A 21,112-nucleotide genomic window follows, 5' to 3' on the forward strand; every position below is an offset into this window, starting at 1 on the left:
GATCCTGCAGATCCCTCCATTACTGCATTTGCTATTGGTTTGAGTCAGGCTTGCTTGTTCCCATCACCTAATTTGGAATTACCCCAGTGTCCACTCTGCCCCCCACAAATTGTACCTGGGTGCAGTCCAGTCCTGATGTTTCCTTCAGAACTCAGGATTGAGGGAGGGGGTGAATTCTGTTCATTTCCTGGACTACCTGAGCTTGGGTGTCTCCACAGCCTTTGTTAGTGGTAATGGGAGAGCTCTTCCAATAAAGAAGCTTCGCTCAGTCCCTTCCCAGACTCTTCCTCACTGTTTAATAGACACAATCACCCCTCTGGTATCACTCAGGTGGTTGGGAGTGTAGCAAGGATATTCAGTCCTCAGGCAAGGTTCACCCATGGACAATCAGGAGCCGACGCACTGATGAAACTTTCTTCCCTCCTTCACGTGGCTGGGGTGCTGAGGCCAATCGTAACACCGACAATTGCCAGCCTTGAAGCGATCAACTGGCACGGCACAGGCAGACGATTTGAACTTGGAACCTTCCTGGTCTTTCTGGGCCTGGCGCACTTTCCCAGCAAGCACTGCGGTGGAGTAAGATGCTCTCAAGGGCTCCAGCATATTTGCTAACCTCTGAGGGCAGGGGGAGGGGGAACAGAAGTTGGATTCAAGTCCTCAATCCTTTTAAAATTAATCTTTGGTATTGATGCAAATGGAAAGAATATTATGTTAAACGCATCTCCCAGAAAAGTGGATATTTTGTTTTGGTATAACCCGTCTAAACTGAACAAAAGGGATATTGCTTACTGTTCATTCTTCCTGAGGGAAAAAAAAACAATTAGCGGGCAGTTTATTGACTGTCATTTTTGCTTTGCGCACCTTGTCACACATAACCAGTTATAAACGCTGAGAATTTAATTTTGAATGTATTGATGGACTTTCACATCGGCAGTTACTCGCAGTGTTTTTTTTCTTCCCTGTGACCAGTTTCCCAAGTGTAAAATCAGATTCTGGGGGTTGTGTGACTGGAAGGAACCCAGTTTGACTCTGCCTACATTTATTTTCCACCGGGGGAATCACGGCCCTTTGACCTTGCATTGACCCCAAGGGTAAGCTGTTCATGGCATGTTGGGACAAAAACACTACCAGACCACCATTTGCACTGTGATCCTCCATTTCAAGGGGGTATCTGACCCACATCTCCACAGGACATGGACCAATATCTAGCTCTTGATGAGCAACAAGCAACAGAAAATACCATTTATTTAGATATTCGCTTGTCACGCTCCAGTGATATGCACCAAGCGTTGGAAAATGGGATTAGTGCAGTCAGATCTTTGTTGACCAGCATGGACATGATGGGCCAAATGGCCCTCTTTTGTGCTGTAAATGCCTATGAATCTATGAATTGACGACTTGGACGTGCGATTGACTGAGGGAATCGCTGTCGGGCTGTAGGGGTGGGTTAGACACTACCCTTTCATCGATAGAGCTTGGGTTGGATTCCAGCCCACGTTGATTGGACGGAGATCATCCAATTAGCTTTAATGATTCTGTGTTAAATGGGTTTGGCCAGTCTGATTCTCGTTTTCGCTGAATGCGAGCCAAGACTGCAAAACTATCCCTAATTGGGCACCAAATTGCCAACGTCACTCCGAGATGCCCCAAAGGCTGGTGAAGGCACGAGGTCCAAATTCTTTTTTTCGACAGGCCAACTCTCCAGCCTCCAGAGCATTGCCTCTTTTCCTCCACAATGAAAGAGTCCTGAAGAAAATGGTGCAGGTGTACAGCTTTGATATGGGTGAATTTGGAGAATGCAATGTCTTAAATGTATAAAGCAGCAGCAGCTTCACTTTGTGACCAGCTGGACCATACCTGGGCATTTGTTGGATTGAAGTGGTTTCTCGATTCTCCGCCATTGGCGCCGGCGTGGTTGGCGCGGCGCCGGTCGGGGGCCGCTCTATGCGGCCGGCCCGCCGATTCTCGACCCGGGATGGGCCAAGCGGCTGTCGTGGAAACCGGAGTACCGCCGGCGCCGTCCACGCCTGCTCTCAGCCGGCGGGACCTTGGCGTGGAAAGGTCGGGGGTGGCCTGTGGTGGGGGAGGGGGGTGGTCCGACCCGGGGGGGTGCTCTGATGTGGCCTGGCCCGCGATCGGGTCCCACCAATCAGTGGGCCAGCCTCTCCTGCCGCCGGCCCCTGTAGTCCTGCACCATGTTGCGTCGGGGCCGGCACGTTGAAGGAAGCCACTGCGCATGCGCACATTGGCACTGGCGCCACTGCGCATGCACGGATCCCACGGCGCCCAGTTCGCGCCGGGATCAGCAGCTGGAGTGGCATTTACGACGGCATCGACACTGCCGCGGGAATAGAGAGTCCCGCCCCGGATTGCTAGCCTATTATAACCGCAATACTCTCACATCCCCATTGACAAAGCTTTACAAAATGCTGTTGGTATTACCAAATCCTATTGTGTGTACTCATGTCCTAGTTTGGAGTTGTAAGCTAGGACGTATTCGAACGCACATATCCTAGTTTCCAAGTCACACCGTCTGCACACACCGAAACCAGGTTACTGCTCATCAGCTATTGCTACTTCTCAGTTACCTCCAACAGAACTGTGATTGTAAAGTGGCAGCTCCTCAGCCCAATGCTCCAAGACTAAAATTCCACACAGCCCAGCAGAGCAGGTACAGGGAGAGGGTATTTAAAATCAGAAAAGGATAAGGAGGATTGTCTCGATACTATCCAAGGGCTAACTCCACAGGCCTCACCCACTAAGCCATCAAACTGCCTATGATTCTGTTTTGCATTGTAGGAATGCTCTTGGCTAATATTGCGCATCTTATATTTGGGTCCAACACACACTGCCCAATTCGGGAACAGACTACTGCAAACTATGAGTGAATAGTTATGTGGGAACAGAGCGGGGCAGTGGGACTAATTGGATAACTCTTTCAAAAGGCTGCTGCGGGCGGGATTGGCCAACTGGCCTCCTTTTGTGCTACTTGATGAAGATGGGATGAAACAGTGATCTGAGATCTGATCATCCCTCCAGTGCACGACATGAATGCAGAGAGAAGCACCTCAATGTTATTCTGCATCGAGGTCAATGGACACTAATGTTGTCCCTATGTTATCCTCCAGTAAATTCAATGCAGAGTAACATTGTGTTGGCTGTAAAAATGGGTGAGTCACCTGACACAGTGAGTTAGGTTATAACTGGTTAATAATTTAGCCCAATGTCCTCATGTACTCTGGTATCTGTGTTACTAGCACGTGCTTATGTACCTCAATGTGCTGGCCCAGGTAACCAAATGTATACCCAATAGGTTCTGCATTCAATGTAACTTGGTTTACATGACAGTCCTGAGAGATATCTAACCAAGGGTTATTAAAAACGTGACTACCCTGCCCCCAGTGCATGAGCCCTGTGTTTCTAAAACTCCTCACTAATTGTGTCGCCATCTCCGTACGCCAGTGGCATTTTCTTTTAACTGCCTGTGCCTCATTGCAGGATTCTCAGTAGATTCAGGTAAAGGGCTCACTCGACAGAACGAGCTGAGTGTGGTGTCCGGAGCACCGAGAGCCAACCACACCGGAGCGGTGGTCATCCTGAGGAAAGAAGGCGTCAATCGACTTGCACCCGAGCACATCCTGTGGGGGGAAGAGCTGGGGTCATCTTACGGCTATGCGGTTGCTACGGTTGACTTGAACAGCGACGGGTAAGATAAAATCCGTTCAATCATTCATCTCTCTCTCTCTCCAACTCTGTGGTTCATTTAAAGTGACATTTTATCCCTGCCACCCTCGAAGGTGCACTTCCTATTCTGGCTTTTATGGGCATTCCCAATTTCTATTGTTCCACCATTGGCAGCTGTGCCTTTGTGGCGGGGGTGAGGTTGGGTGTGTGTGGTTGGTGGGTGGCTGGAGCACCAGTGGACGAAGAGAGTCAAATAAAGAGTAGATTTGGACCTCACTGCACCCATTTGAAAATGGGCCAATTTTGGGGACTTGTGTTGTGCCCCCGAAGGCCCCTTATTTGCATACCGCTACATCGTCCTGCCATTCCACCTCCTCTCCTCTCCCCCCCGCCCCCCCCAAAGACATCTTCAAGCCGATGCCAATGCTGCAATGAAGTTCCTCGGGTTAAAATGGCTGAGCTGTCTGTGAAGATGTCTTGTAGGGGAGGCCTTGGGCCTCCTGCCGATTGTGGGATGTGCTTTGTGTGCGGTGGCCATTCCGAATGAAATGAAAATGAAAATCGCTTATTGTCACGAGTAGGCTTCAATGGAGTTACTGTGAAAAGCCCCTAGTCGCCACATTCCAGCGCCTGTCCGGGGAGGCCGGTACGGGAAATCGAACCGTGCTGCTGGCCTGCTTGGTCTGCTTTAAAAGCCAGCGATTTAGCCCAGTGAGCTAAACCAGCCCCTGGTCGGAGGAAAGGCGAGAGAAAGAAAGACCAGAAAAATTGGGACAGTGCTCATGAGAAGTGGGATGTTTTGATAGAGGGGCTTGAAAATCCTGGAAGGTTTGGCACAAAAGTGGACAGAGGCAGATTTTCCCCAGTGATCGCGGTGTGCTAGAATGAGGATACGCGGTTAGATTATCATTCGGGATTGAGGACGGAGAGCAGGAGAAACGCTTTTCACACAGCGTATTGTGAGGCAGTGGGATTCACCAGTCGAGTTAGTGAATGAAGCAGAAAACATGTCAATATAATAATAGATTATCTAGCAAGGTGAAGAAACTGAATAAAGAGATGTAGGAACAGAACAAGCACATCAGATTAGGGCTTCCTGATCGAGTTTTGAATAATTAATTTACAGGATGTGGGCATTCCTGACTAGGCCAGAATTTATTGCCCATCCCTAGTTGCCCTTGAGGTGGTGATGGTGGGCTGCCTTCTTGAACCGCTGCGGTCCCTGATTGGGTAGAGGATAAGTAGAGGACTGGTTTAGCCCAGCTGGCTGGACAGCTGGGTGGTGATGCGGAGCGAGGCCAGCAGCGTGGGTTCAATTCCCATCCCGGCTGAGGTTATTCATGTAGGCCCCGCCTTCTCAACTTTGACCCTCGCCTGAGGTGTGGTGACCCCCAGGTTAAACCACCACCAGTCAGCTCTCCCCCCTCACAGGGGAAAACAGCCCCATGGCCATCTGGGACTATGGCGACTTAACTTTCGAGGATAAAGGGCTGGTTTGATTGGATGGTCTGTTATCATTTCAATGTAATTCTTTAACTATTAATAATGAATCGGGGCCTCATGCTGCCAGTTCCAGCTGAACCTGCCTCAGTGGCTATTATTGCCTGGGATTCTCCATTGCTCAGCCTGGTACAGATATTCCATGACGCGACGAGATTATCTTGACCTGTTTTTTTAAATTTGCAGGTGGATGGACCTCATTGTCGGTGCTCCTTACTTCTTTGACCGGAAGGAAGAAATTGGTGGTGCTGTCTATGTGTACATTAACCAGGCTGGCAGGTGGAATAGGGTGCGAAGTCTCCGGCTGAATGGGACCAAAGACTCCTTGTTTGGGCTGGCTGTGGCTAACATTGGGGACATCAACCAAGATGGCTTTGGAGGTAGGTTTCCACCCGTGTTGTTTATTGGTGAAACCATTCAGTAGCTCTCGTGAGCCAAAGCCTTGCGGGCTGGATTCTCCAAAAATGAGACTATGTCCCCACGCCGGCGTAGAAACAGTGGAGTTTTACTGAGGCACTCTCAATTACCACACGAAAGTTAGGTCAGTAATCAAAGGCTTTAATAAGCAGTGAACAGTGGCAGCCTCCATAAGAAGTGTGCTCGCAAAATGGAGTCTCATCTTAAGTACTGTTTCCCAGGGGACGTAGCCAGAGGCGGAGTTCCCCAGGGTTCCAAGCCTCATAAAGGGGCAAGGTATTCCGATCATCACAAGCCTCTTAAAGGGGCAAGGTATTCCGATCATCACAAGCCTCTTAAAGGGGCAAGGTATTCCGATCATCACAAGCCTCTTAAAGGGGCAAGGTATTCTGATCATCACAAGCCTCTTAAAGGGGCAAGGTATTCCGATCATCACAAGCCTCTTAAAGGGGCAAGGTATTCCGATCATCACAAGCCTCTTAAAGGGGCAAGGTATTCCGATCATCACAAGCCTCTTAAAGGGGCAAGGTATTCCGATCATCACAAGCCTCTTAAAGGGGCAAGGTATTCCGATCATCACAAGCCTCTTAAAGGGGCAAGGTATTCCGATCATCACAAGCCTCTTAAAGGGGCAAGGTATTCCGATCATCACAAGCCTCTTAAAGGGGCAATGTATTCCGATCATCACATTTACTTCTGAGGTTTCTTGAAAAAAGTTAGATAAATTCATAGGCTGCAGGGGCGAGCAGGGACCCGGAGTGAATCTCGCAGCTTTTGCTGCAGATACGGGCCCCCTCACTTCCGGGTCATAGGCCGCACGTGCACATGGCAGCGGCTGCGCATGTGTATTTGCGGACCCGGACCGCGGAGCCATACAAAAAAAATAAACCCCCCCAATCGGCCTCTGGCAATGGCCCCCGGTGGCACGGCATATCCCGCGGCGACACCGATTTTCAGTGCCCGGAGAATCGCCGATTACGACTTGAAACTGGGTTTTCCGCCGCGGCACCGGCCGTGATTTCGGCGCAGGGCTGCGGACAATCCAGCCCTTGATATTTTTGTGACAATCTGCAGCAAATTACTGACCGTACAAATCTTATTTTTTGGAAAATTACCTGAACAGATAATCCCCCATAAATCCACCATGATTTCAAACATTGGAGAGAAAAATTTGAACCCGTTATTAAATAACCCCATTTAAAAACCTCGACACAGTGTTCCAGGCAAAATTTTCCAGGCCCGCCATTGGCCAGTGGCAGGATCTTCCTGTCCCGTCAATGTTTACGGGGCATTGCATGCTCCGCACCCTCCACCGGCAGGGAACATGCCGCAGGAGTGTGTCGCCAGGAATCCCACTGGCCGGAAGGACCGGGAAATCCTGGCCTCTGTGTTTGAGGATGTGAGTCTGCTTACAATTGCTGCTCACTCTGTTTGATTAGCTACGCCTGGGCATTGGAGTCAGGGAAAACTGCGGATAGGGTGGGAAGCCAGAGCTGAAGCATGGAACAGACCATTTAAAGCACTGTGAATAAAACTAGTGTCATCTCTGCCTAGCTCCAATTTATAAAATATACTTTTGAAGAAGGAAATCAACGGGATTTAAGGCTGACAACCCTCCAGGATTATCCTGGAGTCTGCAGGAATGAAGGATTCATCTCCGGGATACTGGTGCAGGCAAAAATGAGAGGCAAATCACATGGGCATTCAAAATTCAACTGTATTTTTCTTTTGTTTTTTTTGAATGATTTCATTGAGCAGTTGGAAAACTATTGGAGGTAGAGAGGGAAAACAGGATGCTGGCAATTGGCGGGAATGTGGTGAAAGATCCAGGGATGCGTTGGGAATCCTGCATGGAATCACTAATAAACTCTGTTAACAGTGGCGAAGGTGGTTTTTAGACTGTGAACTTTTCCCTCCATCTCGACCCCCCCCCCCGTTTTGTTTTCTATGTGTCGGCTCCCTTGGCTTGTCCACCCTCCCCCAACATGGCCACTGTCCCTTGTTGAGTTTTGCTCTCACTCACGTCTGTTCTCCGATTAACACATTCTGCTATCCTGCAATTGCTACTATTAACACTCCTCGGCATCACTTCTTGCTTTTCTACTCTATGCCTCTATTTATAAACCGAAGGCCTTAACAACTGTTTCAACTTGCCTGGCCACCTTCGGAGAATTATGCACTTGAACCCTGAGATCCCTCTGCTCCCGTGCTCCCCTCAAAGTTGTACCATTTGATGTACCATCAATGACTGCGAGACGAATGGTGAACTATTGTGGCTTTATTGTGCTCGACGTTAAGCCTCCTGCAGCTGGACCCAAGAATGGGGGCAGTGCAGGAGAGCGTACACTTATATACAGAGCCTGCTGGGCGGAGCCAGCAGGCCGGGATTTATTGTATTGACTGGAGTACAATGGCAGTACCGTAATACATGTAATGTATGATCAGTGGTTTACCACACCATTGAGCCTGTAATGTCTCCCCATGTTTCGTCCTCCAAAATACATTCGCTGGTTGGGAACTTTCAAAAAAGCTGACTGGTCTTAGCAGCCTGAGACACTGAGTGTGCTGGCTTGAACAGACTGAACGAAAGAACAATTTTCTCTTGTTCTCTCAGACATTGCTGTTGGGGCCCCTTATGATGGAGAAGGGAAGGTCTACATCTACCATGGAAACAATTTCGGGCTGAATGTGATCCCGGCTCAGGTAACTAATTAATTAGTTAATTAAAAGAATGCTTGCTGCTTGATATTTTTGAGACTGGACCCTGTGTGTACACTCAGGCGGAACAACAGGAATGATTGGTGTCAACAGCCATGCAGTGCTGAAGAGGCAACATGTGTCTCCGTTCAATGGGGTAACTTTAACTTTGGGGATGATATGCCTTCAATAAGCACACGATGAGTGATGAATGTAACTGAGGCTTTAATACACTAAACAGCAAGCCTCCTGGCCTCTGGTCCCGAACGGGGGCGGAGGTGGAGACTAGCCACCTTTATACATGAGCCCGAGGGGAGGAGCCACATGCGGAGCCAGCCTGGACAATTCCAGGCATGTACAACACAACACAATGCAATACCGTGGGTTACCACAGAGGAGAAATAGGGAACAGCCGCTTTTGAATTCTCCTATTTAAGTCAAATCGGGGCAGCTGATTTAAAATCAGATGGTTTATATCATTGGCCAAAGTCAGGATTACATAGAACATAGAACATAGAACATAGAACATAGAACAGTACAGCACAGAACAGGCCCTTCGGCCCTCAATGTTGTGCCGAGCCATGGTCACCCTACTCAAACCCACGGATCCACCCTATACCCGTAGCCCAACAACCTCCCCCTTAACCGTACTTTTATTAGGACACTACGGGCAATTTAGCATGGCCAATCCACCTAACCCGCACATCTTTGGACTGTGGGAGGAAACCGGAGCACCCGGAGGAAACCCACGCACACAGGGGGAGGATGTGCAGACTCCACACAGACAGTGACCCAGCCGAGAATCGAACCTGGGACCCTGGAGCTGTGAAGCATTTATGCTAACCACCATGCTACCCTGCTGCCCCTTACCTCCAATAAATGGTCAAGCTGAATTTGCTGTTTCTGGGCCATTTTACATAAAGCAAGATGAACAATGTTTAGTGACTAGACGATGTGAATATGGGTTAATGAAGGGAATTTGTGATTTTAGAATTCAGTCCGCACTTCGAACAATCGATTTGTTTGTACTGTTGAACTGTTGTTTTTGCGCTCTTAGATCATCGATGGCGAAACTGTCGGGGTGACGAAGTTCGGATACTCCATAGCTGGAGGATTAGACATTGATGATAACTTTTACCCGGATATGGTGGTCGGGTCACTCTCGGACTCTGCAGTTCTGTTCAGGTGAGGCCGTGAGGAATATTCCTTTACACACGGGGTGTGCGACAGCTGGAGTGGGTAGCTGTGCGAAGCGGTGGAGGCCAGGACGCGCGTAACATCCGGACGCTGAAATCGGGGCTGGTATTCTGGAAGGAGGAGCTCCTGTTTGCAACAGCAAATGGTGCAGCAGAAGAAACACGAAAGAGACTTGAACCTGAGTTTGAGATGTCCAGTCAGCTGCCAAAGGATGGATCAATGGGCGGGATTTTCCGCCACCCAACAGCACGTTTACTGGCAGCAGAGGCAGTTCGCCATTGGCCACCAATGGAATTTTCCTGTCCCGCCAATGTCCGCAGCATTTTGCATGTCTCACTAGTCCTGCCTCCAGTGAACGCACCATGGTGGGGTTGAAGCGGGAATAGCCCAGGTGGCATCAGGGGTGCCAGAGTACCACCCTGCCGGCCTCCGATCGCCTGGGAGGTGAAGCTAACAACACACTTAAATATGCAAATCTGGATCCCGCCCAGTGAGGGTGAGATTCACAACGCCACAAGGCGCGAGATTTAACAGCCTTACTGCGTCACTGGGTGGGGAGCGACGAGGCCGTTCGATCAGGCCCAATGTCTTTGGCAAAGGCTGGAAGTATTGCCTGCGAAGTCCAGATAGAAAATCGGAGACAAAATGATGAGACCCTTCTTAGAATGAGTCGCAAAAAATGAACAGAGAGACATGTCTTAGTTTTTCAAAAGTCCTAACAGCCTGGTAATGGATCAGCATCCAAATTCCTATCAGATTGTGTTTTGAAGAAGTGGATATGCAGATTATTGAGTCTCCTGGTCCAGTAGACTTGACTCTCAACTAATGTTTCATTAATTTGAGTTTCAGCTTTGAAGGGTGCAGCGTTTTGATAGCTTGATTCTGAATCTGGGGATCACAATGTTGTTGTTGTCACAATGTTGTCAATACGTTGTTACTTGAGAGATATATGTGGATGCTCGCTCATGTAGCAATTAGCCTACTTTATAAATACTTAACTAGTAACCAAGAGCTTAAATAGTGGAATCATAGAACAGAATCATAGAATTTACAGTGCAGAAGGAGGCCATTCGGCCCATCAAGCCTGCAAAAAGGCATTCTACCTAAGCCCACGCCTCCACCCTATCCCCGTAACCCAGTAACCCCACCTAACCTTTTGGACACTAAGAAACAATTGATCATGGCCAATCCACCTAACCTGCACATCTTTGGACTGAGAGAGGAAACCGGAACACCCGGAGGAAACCCACGCAGACACAGGAGAACGTGCAGACTCCACAGAAACGGTTACCCAAGGTCGGAATTGAACCTGGGACCCTGGCGCTGTGAAGCAGCAGTGTTAACCACTGTGCCACCATGCCACCCTATGGAAAGGATTGCTGTGCCAATGTGGCATGGAGTCACGGTTGGTAGCTCTGATTCTTCACATGGCTGGGCCATTGAGCGAGGGAGTGAGTGGTGATTAAAAATGCTTCCCTGATACAGAATTCCGCCCGATGTTTCAGGTCGAGGACCTTTTGTCAGAACAAGTGAGGGTTTTGAAGGCACCTGGAAAAGCAGGTGGGGTGGGGATGTGGAACAAGATGGAGGCGTGTGAGAAGGCGGAAGACAGGAGGAATTACAGTAAATGATGTAAGGAATGATGGCGCAAGGCGAAAGGGGATGGTAATGGAACAAGGCAAAAGTAAGCATTTAACATTTTCTTCCTTCAAGGGCCTTCTCGAAGAGCACGTCCCCACCCAGCACCACAGGCATCCCAATACCCCCGACACGGGACTTAGACAAAGGGATAGGCGGGCCAAGTATTGAGGCCTCCCACTTGGCCACCTGCATCTGGTCAATTCTGGCAGTTCCCTCCAATCGCTCAGAAGAAGCCTGAGGCCCAATTTTCATCCATCTTCTGGCCTCCTGCTTCAGACCCATGCTGGTTTTGAGCCTGTGGCTGGATTTTGACGCCTGTGAAATGAAGAAACAAGGCACAATAAAATAACAACTGAGACAGTCTGACGACAAAAGTGACGCAAGATTTCAGGCCGTGGTCAGGCCAGAGCATCATTGTTCTCACGTCATGTCTGAATCTTTGTTTTTTTTCTTCAGAGCATGTCCTGTCATTAATGTGACGAAACAGGTTTACATCCACCCCCAGCAAATTGATGTGGAACTCGAGAACTGCAGATCTGTCCAAGGGACCTGGTAAGAATTGATTGTAAAAGGACAATGGATCCTTAAAAACGTGTTTCCCTGAACTGGGGCAGCAGGGGACTTGCTGTCTGCTCTTCTGAAAAGGAAATGCGATCGAAACCTTCTGTATACAGGATCTCTCTGTGTTTGGGAGTCATAGAAAGGAGAAAAGAAAGATTGAGGGGGTGACCTGTGGAGGCCTTCACATTTATAATAGGGGGAGATGTGGAGAAAATGTCTCCATTTTAAGGTGTGACCAGAATGAGAAGCCATAAATAGAAGAGGGTCACAAATAAATACTGGGGCTGTTTAGCACAGGGCTAAATCGCTGGTTTTGAAAGCAGACCAAAGCAGACCAGCAGCACAGTTCGATTCCCGTAACAGCCTCCCCGAACAGGCGCCGGAATGTGGCGACTAGGGGCTTTTCACAGTAACCTCATTTGAAGCCTACTTGTGACAACAAGCAATTTTAATTTCAAATAAATCGAATAGGGAATTCAGAATAAATCTCGTTACCCAGTGAAAATATGGAATTCGCTATCACAGAGAGTAGTTGAGGGGAATAACATCGATACATGGAAGGGGAAACTGGAGAGAGAAAGGAATAGTATGAACACGCTGATAAAATGAGATAAAGAGGGGTGGGATGATGCTCTGGGGGTATACAACCCGCTAGTATAGAGCTGTTGGGCCGAAAGGCCTGTTTCTATGCTGTAAATGCTCAATAATTCAATTTAAAGAATATACCCTAATGACTAAGATATTGATGACTAAGTCCTATAGTATCCATCGGGTGCCTTATATTTTCTTGACAAATTAATTCTTAATTGGTAAAAGCAAATTGCTGCGGATGCTGGAATTTGAAACGAAAACAGAAAATGCTGGAAAATCTCACCAGGTTCCCCCATCGTCAAGTGGCCAAGCTGAGCATCTCGCACGTGAAGAAAAACAACTTGGGTACCCAGAGACTGACTAGTAGCCATGGAACTGTGCTCTGGCAGAGGTCAGAGTCAGTAGGCAGGGAGGGGGACACACAAATTAGCCAAGGAACAAGAGGCTGCTGTTCAGTACTTCAGGCTGGGTTCTAGCGGCAAGGTTTCGTTTATGGGGAAAAGTGCTACTCGCGCCTCAGAATTATTATTGCGGTGAAAGCCTGCGCAAATCGTGCAAGAACGGGAGAGGCACGCATTTAATGAAGATCTTCCGCGTGCTGTCAAGTTTGCCATTTGAAAGAAGTTGGCACTATAGCGCTGAACACGTGCATGAGACTGGAAAAGGCCTTTATTGCTGGCATAATAGATAAATCCCCAAGTGCCACCACTTCCTAAGGCTCACACTCTCCTCGCAGTCGGTGTGCTTTGAAGCCGTAGGCTTCTTGACTGTGCTGACAGATGATTTGTCAAAGCTGAGCTACAGCCTGGGGTATTTTCTGTCCCGTGGATATTCATTGAGGAGAGCCAGGAAGACTAAGAAAGGGTGGCACACTCGAGACAAGGCGGCACACGAGACACATCGTCAAACCCTTTGCAGCTCTCACGTTTTATGGTTTATTTTTCCCAGACCAGCTCTGGCGACATCGTTAATGTCAGCTAGTTTGCTCCCCAGCGATGCATCTTGGAGATCAATTTTTTTTAAACTGCAGAGCTTTACCCAGCAGCCACCAAAAGCAGCATAAGAGGGTAGCGCAACTCTACAGATCAGCTAACCTTCCATGATGCCACAGGGTCATGGAGCGCACCCACATTGTGCTCAATACAGATTCCCTGTGGGAACTGTAAGGAAGTTTAGCTACCAACGTATAACTGCTAGGCGACCACCAGTGCTGAATATGGCAAGTGAATTTCCCCTTCTCTGGTATTATCATTTTAATACCAACATCTGGGTCACCCTTCTTTACATTGGTCAAAGGAGTGGGGAGCTAAAGGCATCTTGTACAGTCCTGGTCACGACAGCTTTCCACCAAGCATTGACAAGTGCCTGGGCATAGGTAAAATGAGGCCTGTGCTCCAATCAGAATGAGCTCCGATTGAAATCCGGAAGCAGTATTTTCTATATCCCAGGATCTCACGGTGTGTAATGTGAGTCAGCAAACAGACCTCGCTGTTGCAACTGAAGACAGGATGCCAACGTTAGAGGGCACAAGTGATGAGAAATGATGTGCCAAGCTGCCCATACTGCAAGGAAGACTGGGCAGTCATTCCAGATGGCTTCACATTGTGGCATCGCTTGCCACCCACTTCAGGAAATGAACCACCCAAAGCACTAGTGGCCTGCGCAGTTCCACAAACACCGTCCGTTCCCAAGTCTCACTGCGGTAATTCAACCTAAGGTACATTGCTGTAATCAAATGCAACTGAATTCAACCCTCATTGCAAATTCAGTCCACTTTCTGGTGCGTGAATGTTGTTTGTGTGATCAGTGACAGTCTTTGTGAGTGTTTGCTGTTCACATTGAGTCTGCTGGATTTTTCCCACTGAGATGGGGGGAGCCTTGCTGTCCCTTCCTTCAATGCTCTCCTGGCCAGGTTTAACAAAGGGCGACCTCCTTGTACATGGTCAGGAGCTTGCACTGTCTGGGACCCAGCCCCCAGCAGTACAACTCCGCACCCACCAGATACAGGCCATTTTGTTTGGCAAACCAAAGAATTGTGTGTGCACAGAGTGTTGACAATGTCATGGAGTTCAGTGATGGGCAGTCGGGTGCAAATGAACTCAGCAGGTTAGCGGACAGGCAAGTTACTTGGCCCTGCCTTGTTGCTGCCCACACAGGTTTGAGTTGCAATTTCCGAATACTGAAGTAACCCCCGTCATTCTTTGCCCTGGTTCACTCACGCCAGGACCGCATAGGTGCTAGATGGCCAGTGCTGTTGGCTGTTTGTTCTGCAGCGTTTATCAAATCTAACCCCCTTTCTTCATGGTTCCAGGTTGTACAGAGTGGAGAGACACCAATGAGAATGCCCAGCTTTTTTTCTTCCCATGCACGTTACTGCAGGTGCATTTTGAGTGGAGTGACGCACACAGCTCCCGTGCATCATTGCAGAAGCCAATGCCAATGGCTGATGCGCAAACGTGCGCATGCTCGTTGCACCGCAGCTCCTGACGGCGGTAACAAGGCAGGCTACCGAGGTTACTCTCAGAGAACCAAGGCAACAATCATATAGCTTAAAGAGCAAACTCCAGGTTGGAAGGTAGTAGAGAGAGGGGTGGGGGAAGGGGTGGGGGGGGGGGGGGATTGTTTGGGGGAGGTGTAATTCTCTGAGAATGGGCAAGTAACCATGTGTGCAGCAGCATGCTGGGAAATAGTAAGCGTACCAACCATTCAGCCACTCTGTACCTACAGTATACTCCAGGCAGTCAAGACGCCAAAGAGTGCTTTCAAAATGAGTCGATACTGCCTCTTTCCGTAACATCTGCTTTTTCACACATGAGATGTGGGCGTCGCTGGCTGGGCCTGCATTTGTTACCCATTTCTAATTGCCCCTTGAACTGAGTGCCTCGCTTGGCCATTTCAGAGGGCATTTAAGAGTCAACCATATTGCTGTGGGTCCAGAGTCACATGTAGGCCAGACCAGGTAAGGACGGCAGATTTCCTTCACTAAAGAGCATTAGTGAAGCAGATGGGTTTTTACAACAATCAAATTCAAATTTCACCATCTGCCGTGGTTTCAAATTCCAAATTGGAATTCAAGCAATGCAACTGACCACGTCGCACTTTACCATTCAAATGAATGCCTATTGAGCTGCTTCTGCATTCCTGTTGCCATTGAACTGGGAGCGGGGCAGTAGTCGCCGTGTTAATGGTTATATTTGCAGTGGTTGTTTGAAGTTCTAATTGACGGTGTCTTTTCTGTTCCACAGTATTGATGTCAGGGCCTGCTTCCTTTATAGATCGAAGCCTGAATCCTACAACCCCAGGATTGGTAAGTTCAACGGCAGAATGGCCCGTATCGCCCACGTGGCATTTAGAAAGAAAAAGAGGGGGAAATGGGACGTTCATGATGCATTACATTGTGTGGAAGTCACGCGCTCAGGGGGATTGGCAGGAAATGGAGCATTTGCCGCATCTGCTGAGTTTCCTCATGGTCTTGATTGGGAAAAGCTTGTCCTGAAGAGAAATGGTGCTGAGGTCAATCGTGAGGGCAGCACGGTAGCACAGTGGTTAGCACTGTGGCTTCACAGCTCCAGGGTCCCAGGTTCGATTCCTGGCTTGGGTCACTGTCTGTGTGGAGTCTGCACGTTCTCCCCGTGTCTGCGTGGGTTTCCTCCGGGTGCTCCGGTTTCCTCCCACAGTCCAAAGATGTGCAGGTTAGGTGGATTGGCCATGATAAATTGCCCTTAGTAACCAAAAAGGTTAGGAGGGGTTATTGGGTTACGGGGATAGGATGGAAGTGTGGGCTTAAGTGGGTCGGTGCAGACTCGATGGGCCGAATGGCCTCCTTCTGCACTGTATGTTCTATGTTTTTGAATTTCTCCCTGTGCACCATTTAAAAGGAGCATTCCGACCCAGGTGAAAGAACTTGGCCGGAATTCTCTGGCCGTTCGCCGGTGGCGGGATTCTCCGGTCCCGTTGGCTGCGCACCCCGCCCGGTGACGTGGGGTGCCTTCAATGGGAATTCCCATGGGTAGCGGCAGGAGCAGAGAACCCCGCCGCCAGTGAACAGCGCGCCACTTCGCGCCGCTGAGAAACACGGGGCTCGGACGCCGGAGAATCCCACCCCTTGTGTTTATTGTTGCAAAAAGACGGTGGACTCTGCCAACCAATTACCACTCTCTTCTCATGCAGTATAAATTGTTGTTTTCCCCCTTACACCTGGTATTTTTGCAAAATGTCCTGATGAGTGCAAGACAAAAAGCTTCGATGTGTCCTTTCTTTTCAGCAATGCTCAAGTTCTGTCCTGCCAAACAACTTATGTTTATGGTGCTCTTTATATCTCTCTACAGTAACCCAAAATACATCTGGTGGAACAGATTACCTTGAAGTTTATATGTTGGCAAATGCAGCAACCATTTTGCGCGCAACAAGGTCCCGCAAACAGCAATACGCCGATCGGCCAGTTGAATCTATTTGTGTTGAGGGAGGAATGTTGGCCAGGACGCTAGGATCTTTAATATCCCCCTGAATCTGTGGTACAGACATTCAGGATTTTGGCTTGTTGTCCCATCTAAAGGTTGTCCTCTGCAAAAGGGTAACACGCCCTCTGGGGTATCCACTAAAGTGCCAGGCCAGATGGTGTGGTCAAGTTCTGTCGAGGAACTTTGAGCTTATAATGTTCTTACTCTTGAGGTGAGAGAGAGCTGCCAACCGAGTGGCGCTGGCACTTGCTGTGGGAATCTATGCTCATGTCGGCATTTCGGATGGTGCCAACATGGCTCCAGCTGACTGCTTGCAGAACGCTGATGGGGCAGATGGACAAGATGGCAGAGAGGGACTCCTGAATCCTTTAGTCACACCCCACCCCTCCCACTAGGAACTGCTGGGTCGCATTCCGTGAATGGGATCTTGCTGATGGACAGTGCTCCTGTGCCGTGGCACCAATTCGGGGTCCAGCTGGTAGACATGAGCTCCTGCACTGTAAACTGCAGCAGCTAGCATACCTTGCTAGATTCTCCAGTGTTCAGGAGGAGTTTGTGATCCGAGGAGCGTTCCAGGAACATCCTGGGATCCTGTGATGGCAATCTGCTGATTCCACTGCATCGCTCTGCAGATGGTGTACCATCTGCAGTTTCAGAACGGCACAGCTTCCCGGGTAGTGTTGGAGCAGTACTTCTTCACTGGGAGAAGCAAACTTGGAGGAGATCTGGATGTGAAGGAGTAGGTCTACCTCCATTCATAATATTCCCTGACATAAGGTGGAGAGACAATGAGTCCAGTGCCAAAGGGTGGCAATGGAACCAGCACTGAGTGGGGTGACCTTATTCACCACTTGACCACACCTCCGTCTGTTGCTCGTTGCACAACATTGGTCATGATGGGACCTCCACACCGCTTCCCCTGGACTCAGTGAGAGCAACCCAGAGAGTGTGGGGGGGTGGTGGGGGCGTGGAATGAAGACGATGGTGACGGGCGACAAGGAATCCACCCAGGCTTTGCCATCGGTGAAAGTTGTCAAGGATGGCACCTGTTTCCGGACACAATTCCCAGACGTTTGACTTGTGCATGTAATTCCTGTCATTTTTACTGTATTCCAAAAAATATCGGCAGGAATGGCGGCAAATAAATAATGTCTGACGCAAATTTAAATTGGAGACCTGGGCCTTCTTATTTACATGTTGCGTGTCTAATTCCTGTCCACAGCCAATGAACTCCGCGCTTTCAACATGCCATGTTGACATGTATTTCCCCATGCATTCCTCCTGCGTCTTGTCATGCCTCTCGTGTCTAAAAGCGCTTAACGTCAAGTGAAATCCAATAAGCTTCTGTGAGCAAAGACGGCGGCCATTTTGCGCAAAGCAAGATTCCACTGAAAAGGAGGTACCGAGGTGAGTTTTGGCTGCACAGCATGAGAGGAGAGAGGCCTCCAGTTTTCCTCGCCGTGTCTTGTCATGGAATCGTTTCCTCTCCAACTAAACCAGTGGAATGGGTTTAACTTCTCTGACAGCGAAGAATTCTGGCGACGCACAACATCTGCGTGTCAGCCCAAATTGTAGGCTCCATCTCTGGATTGGGGCCTAAAACAATGATGCTAACAGCCAAGCCAAGCTTGGCAGGTTGAAACCGCGGGAGTCAATTTAAGATGCCTCGAAAGACTTGATATGGCGGGACTCCTGCCCCAGCGTGAACAGGACTCCGATTTGGAGGATTAGCCCTTTCCCCTGCTCTGCCCTCCTCTCTATCCAGGCATTGAAGCAGAGCCTTGCAGAGCTGTCCTTGATCTTTCTCTGCAGGAAGAACAACTTTCAGTGGCGTTTTCTCTTAACTGACTGAGAGCTGCTCCCTTTTTGGTGAAATTTTCTTTTCCAAATGAAAGAAATCATCGCAATTCTCAAAAATTAGCGTACAAAATGGCCGTGTTGCAGGGGAGTACAGCAATGGCTTTCATCTCATAAGGGTTAAAGAGTGAGCGTTTCTGAAGGACAGTATGTGATTAGTCGTATCCGTTGGTATAGTCACTGTACAATGTGTTCTCTTTGTTCTTCACAGTCCTTGGTTTCACAATTGAGGCGGATTCAGTCGAGATTGATGCACAGCGGAGAAGACCTCCGCGGGTGTCCTTCCTGAAAAGGAAACCAAGTGACCCGGAGGCCCAATACACTGGCATGGTTGTCTTGCGGAGGCAAACTGAATCTAACTGTATCAACGTCACAATGAAGCTACAGGTACGTGAAAGGCCCCACAGAAAGCTGCACAAATCTCGACTGCAAAGTTAGGGGGGTGGTTTAAGCCGTACCTTGCGTATTGGTGTGCAGTGCATGTTGGGTATTTTTAGTCTGGGAAGGAGAGACGGCTAGAACTTCAGTCAATGGCCTCCAACGTCATGTGTCGCATTGCAGAAGCCTGGAAAGTGGGCTGCCCCACCCACTGCGTACCAGCTGACGGTTGGTGAGCATAAACTGGCGCGTTAAGAAGCGGAAAAGCCACGGTTGACTCTTGGCTGCCTCTCTGAAATGGCTGGGGCAAGCCACTCAAGTTTGAAGGGCAATCAGGGATTGGCAATCTGGCCATGCCAGCAACTCCCACATGCCACAAAGGTTAAAGGTGATGATGACTGCTCCTTTTGTTTGACAGGACAACATCAGAGACAAACTGCGGCCCATTCCAGTGACGCTAACCTATGTGATCAAGGAGGTCAGGCGCAAGAAGAAGCAGGCCGAACGACAACTGGCTCACCTGATGCCTGTCTTAAATGCTCGCGATTCGAACACCTTCCGAGAAGAGGTAAGGGGCGGGATTCTCCGCGATCGGCGTGACAGCCCGACACCGGCGTCAAAAACGGCACGAACCACTCCGGCGTCGGGCCGAGCAGAAGTAGCGGAATTGTCCGCACTTCGGGGGCTAGGCCGGCGCCGGAAGGGTTGGCGCCGTGCCAACTGCCGCCGACGGGACTGCGCGAGTTAGCGCATGCGCAGACCGGCCCCGGCCGGCGTGGTGTGAATCCCGCCCCCGCCCGAAAACCGGTGCCGGAGAATAGGGCAGCCAGCGTCGGGGCAGCGGGGCGGGATTCACGCAGTCCCCCGGGGAGTCACGACCCGGCGGGGGGGGGGTCGGTGAATCCTGCCCCAGATTACATCACTCTTTCCCATTGACTGATACAAGGCCGGGAATAAGATTTCAAGTCATTTCGGAGTCAAAAATACGCTTATTGGATTCATTTGTAGGTTTTTTCCCGTTGCCGCTCACTTTGGGAAGAGTTGGGGGGTGGGGATGTTTAAAGTGCTGAATGGCCATTTTCTGAACCCAGTATATCATTGCAGCCTTCAAGACAGCTGTGCACTCCCAAGAAAGAAAGACTTTGATTTATATCGCATGCTTTGCAATCCTGAGACACCCCAAAGCACTTTAGAGCCAATGAAGCACTGTTTAAAGTGTAGCCACTGTGGTAATGCCGAAAGCACAGGAGCCAGTTTGTACACAGTAAGATCCCATAAACAGCGAGGTGACAATGACCCAGGTCAGCTTTGTTTATGAGGCTGATTGAGGGATGAACATTGGCCAGGACACAGGGCATAGCTCTCCAGCTCTTCTTCCTCTATGACCACAAGACCTTTGACATTGCCTCAAGAGGGCACTTAGCTCCCCATCCGAAAGACAGCACCTCCGACAGTTCAGCGACAGTTCAGCTCTCCCTTAGCACGACACTGGAATATCAGCCCCCCCCACACACACACACACACAACCTTTTGACTCCGAAACCAGAATGCTACCCCTGGAGCCATGACTGACATGGCTACCAGGCTGAAGAAATGTTTGAATGGTCTCTACTCAAATTGTACTTTACTGACAAGTCTCCTGTTGTCTCTGTTCAGGTGAATTTCCTGAGGGAGGGATGTGGACCTGATAAGATTTGTCAGAGTAATCTACAGTTGACATATACTTTCGGTACCAAGAATGACACTGACTCATTCCAGCCATTGCCATTGTACGTATAATTTCTTTTATTACCGGAGATATTCTTATCTGTGGCTATAGTACTGTAAAGAACGTGTGTATCGCACACATATCTTGTTGTTTGATGCTTTTTATTCCTTCATGGGATGTGGGCATCACTGGCAAGGCCCAGTATTTGTTGCCCATCCCTAATTGCCCTTGAACTGAGTGTCTCGCTCGGCCATTTCAGAGGGGCAGTTAAGAGTCGACCACATTGCTGTGGGTCTGGAGTCACATGTAGGCCAGACCGGGTAAGGACGGCAGATTTCCTTCCCTAAAAGACATCAGTGAACCAGATGGGGTCCTATGACAATCGATGATAGTTTCAGGGTCACCATTACTGAGATTAGCT

The 21,112-nt window shown here is 49.3% G+C and overlaps 1 protein-coding gene across 4 annotated transcripts in view; it reads left to right on the plus strand.

Moving 5' to 3' along the window:
- The window catches only part of itga7 (integrin, alpha 7), a 201,071-nt gene that overhangs the window by 139,508 nt on the left and 40,451 nt on the right, over positions 1-21,112 (plus strand). For all 4 annotated transcript variants that reach the window (XM_038786592.1, XM_038786590.1, XM_038786593.1 and 1 more), the window contains exons 6-14: positions 3,499-3,706; positions 5,371-5,564; positions 8,216-8,304; positions 9,356-9,483; positions 11,593-11,688; positions 15,534-15,595; positions 18,817-18,992; positions 19,402-19,551; positions 20,640-20,752. In XM_038786592.1, coding sequence (XP_038642520.1) covers positions 3,499-3,706; positions 5,371-5,564; positions 8,216-8,304; positions 9,356-9,483; positions 11,593-11,688; positions 15,534-15,595; positions 18,817-18,992; positions 19,402-19,551; positions 20,640-20,752 — 1,216 coding nt within the window. The remainder of the gene's footprint in view (positions 1-3,498; positions 3,707-5,370; positions 5,565-8,215; positions 8,305-9,355; positions 9,484-11,592; positions 11,689-15,533; positions 15,596-18,816; positions 18,993-19,401; positions 19,552-20,639; positions 20,753-21,112) is intronic.

Source organism: Scyliorhinus canicula, chromosome 28 (genome assembly GCF_902713615.1).
Source record: "Scyliorhinus canicula chromosome 28, sScyCan1.1, whole genome shotgun sequence".
Classification (NCBI taxonomy): Eukaryota; Metazoa; Chordata; class Chondrichthyes; order Carcharhiniformes; family Scyliorhinidae; genus Scyliorhinus; species Scyliorhinus canicula.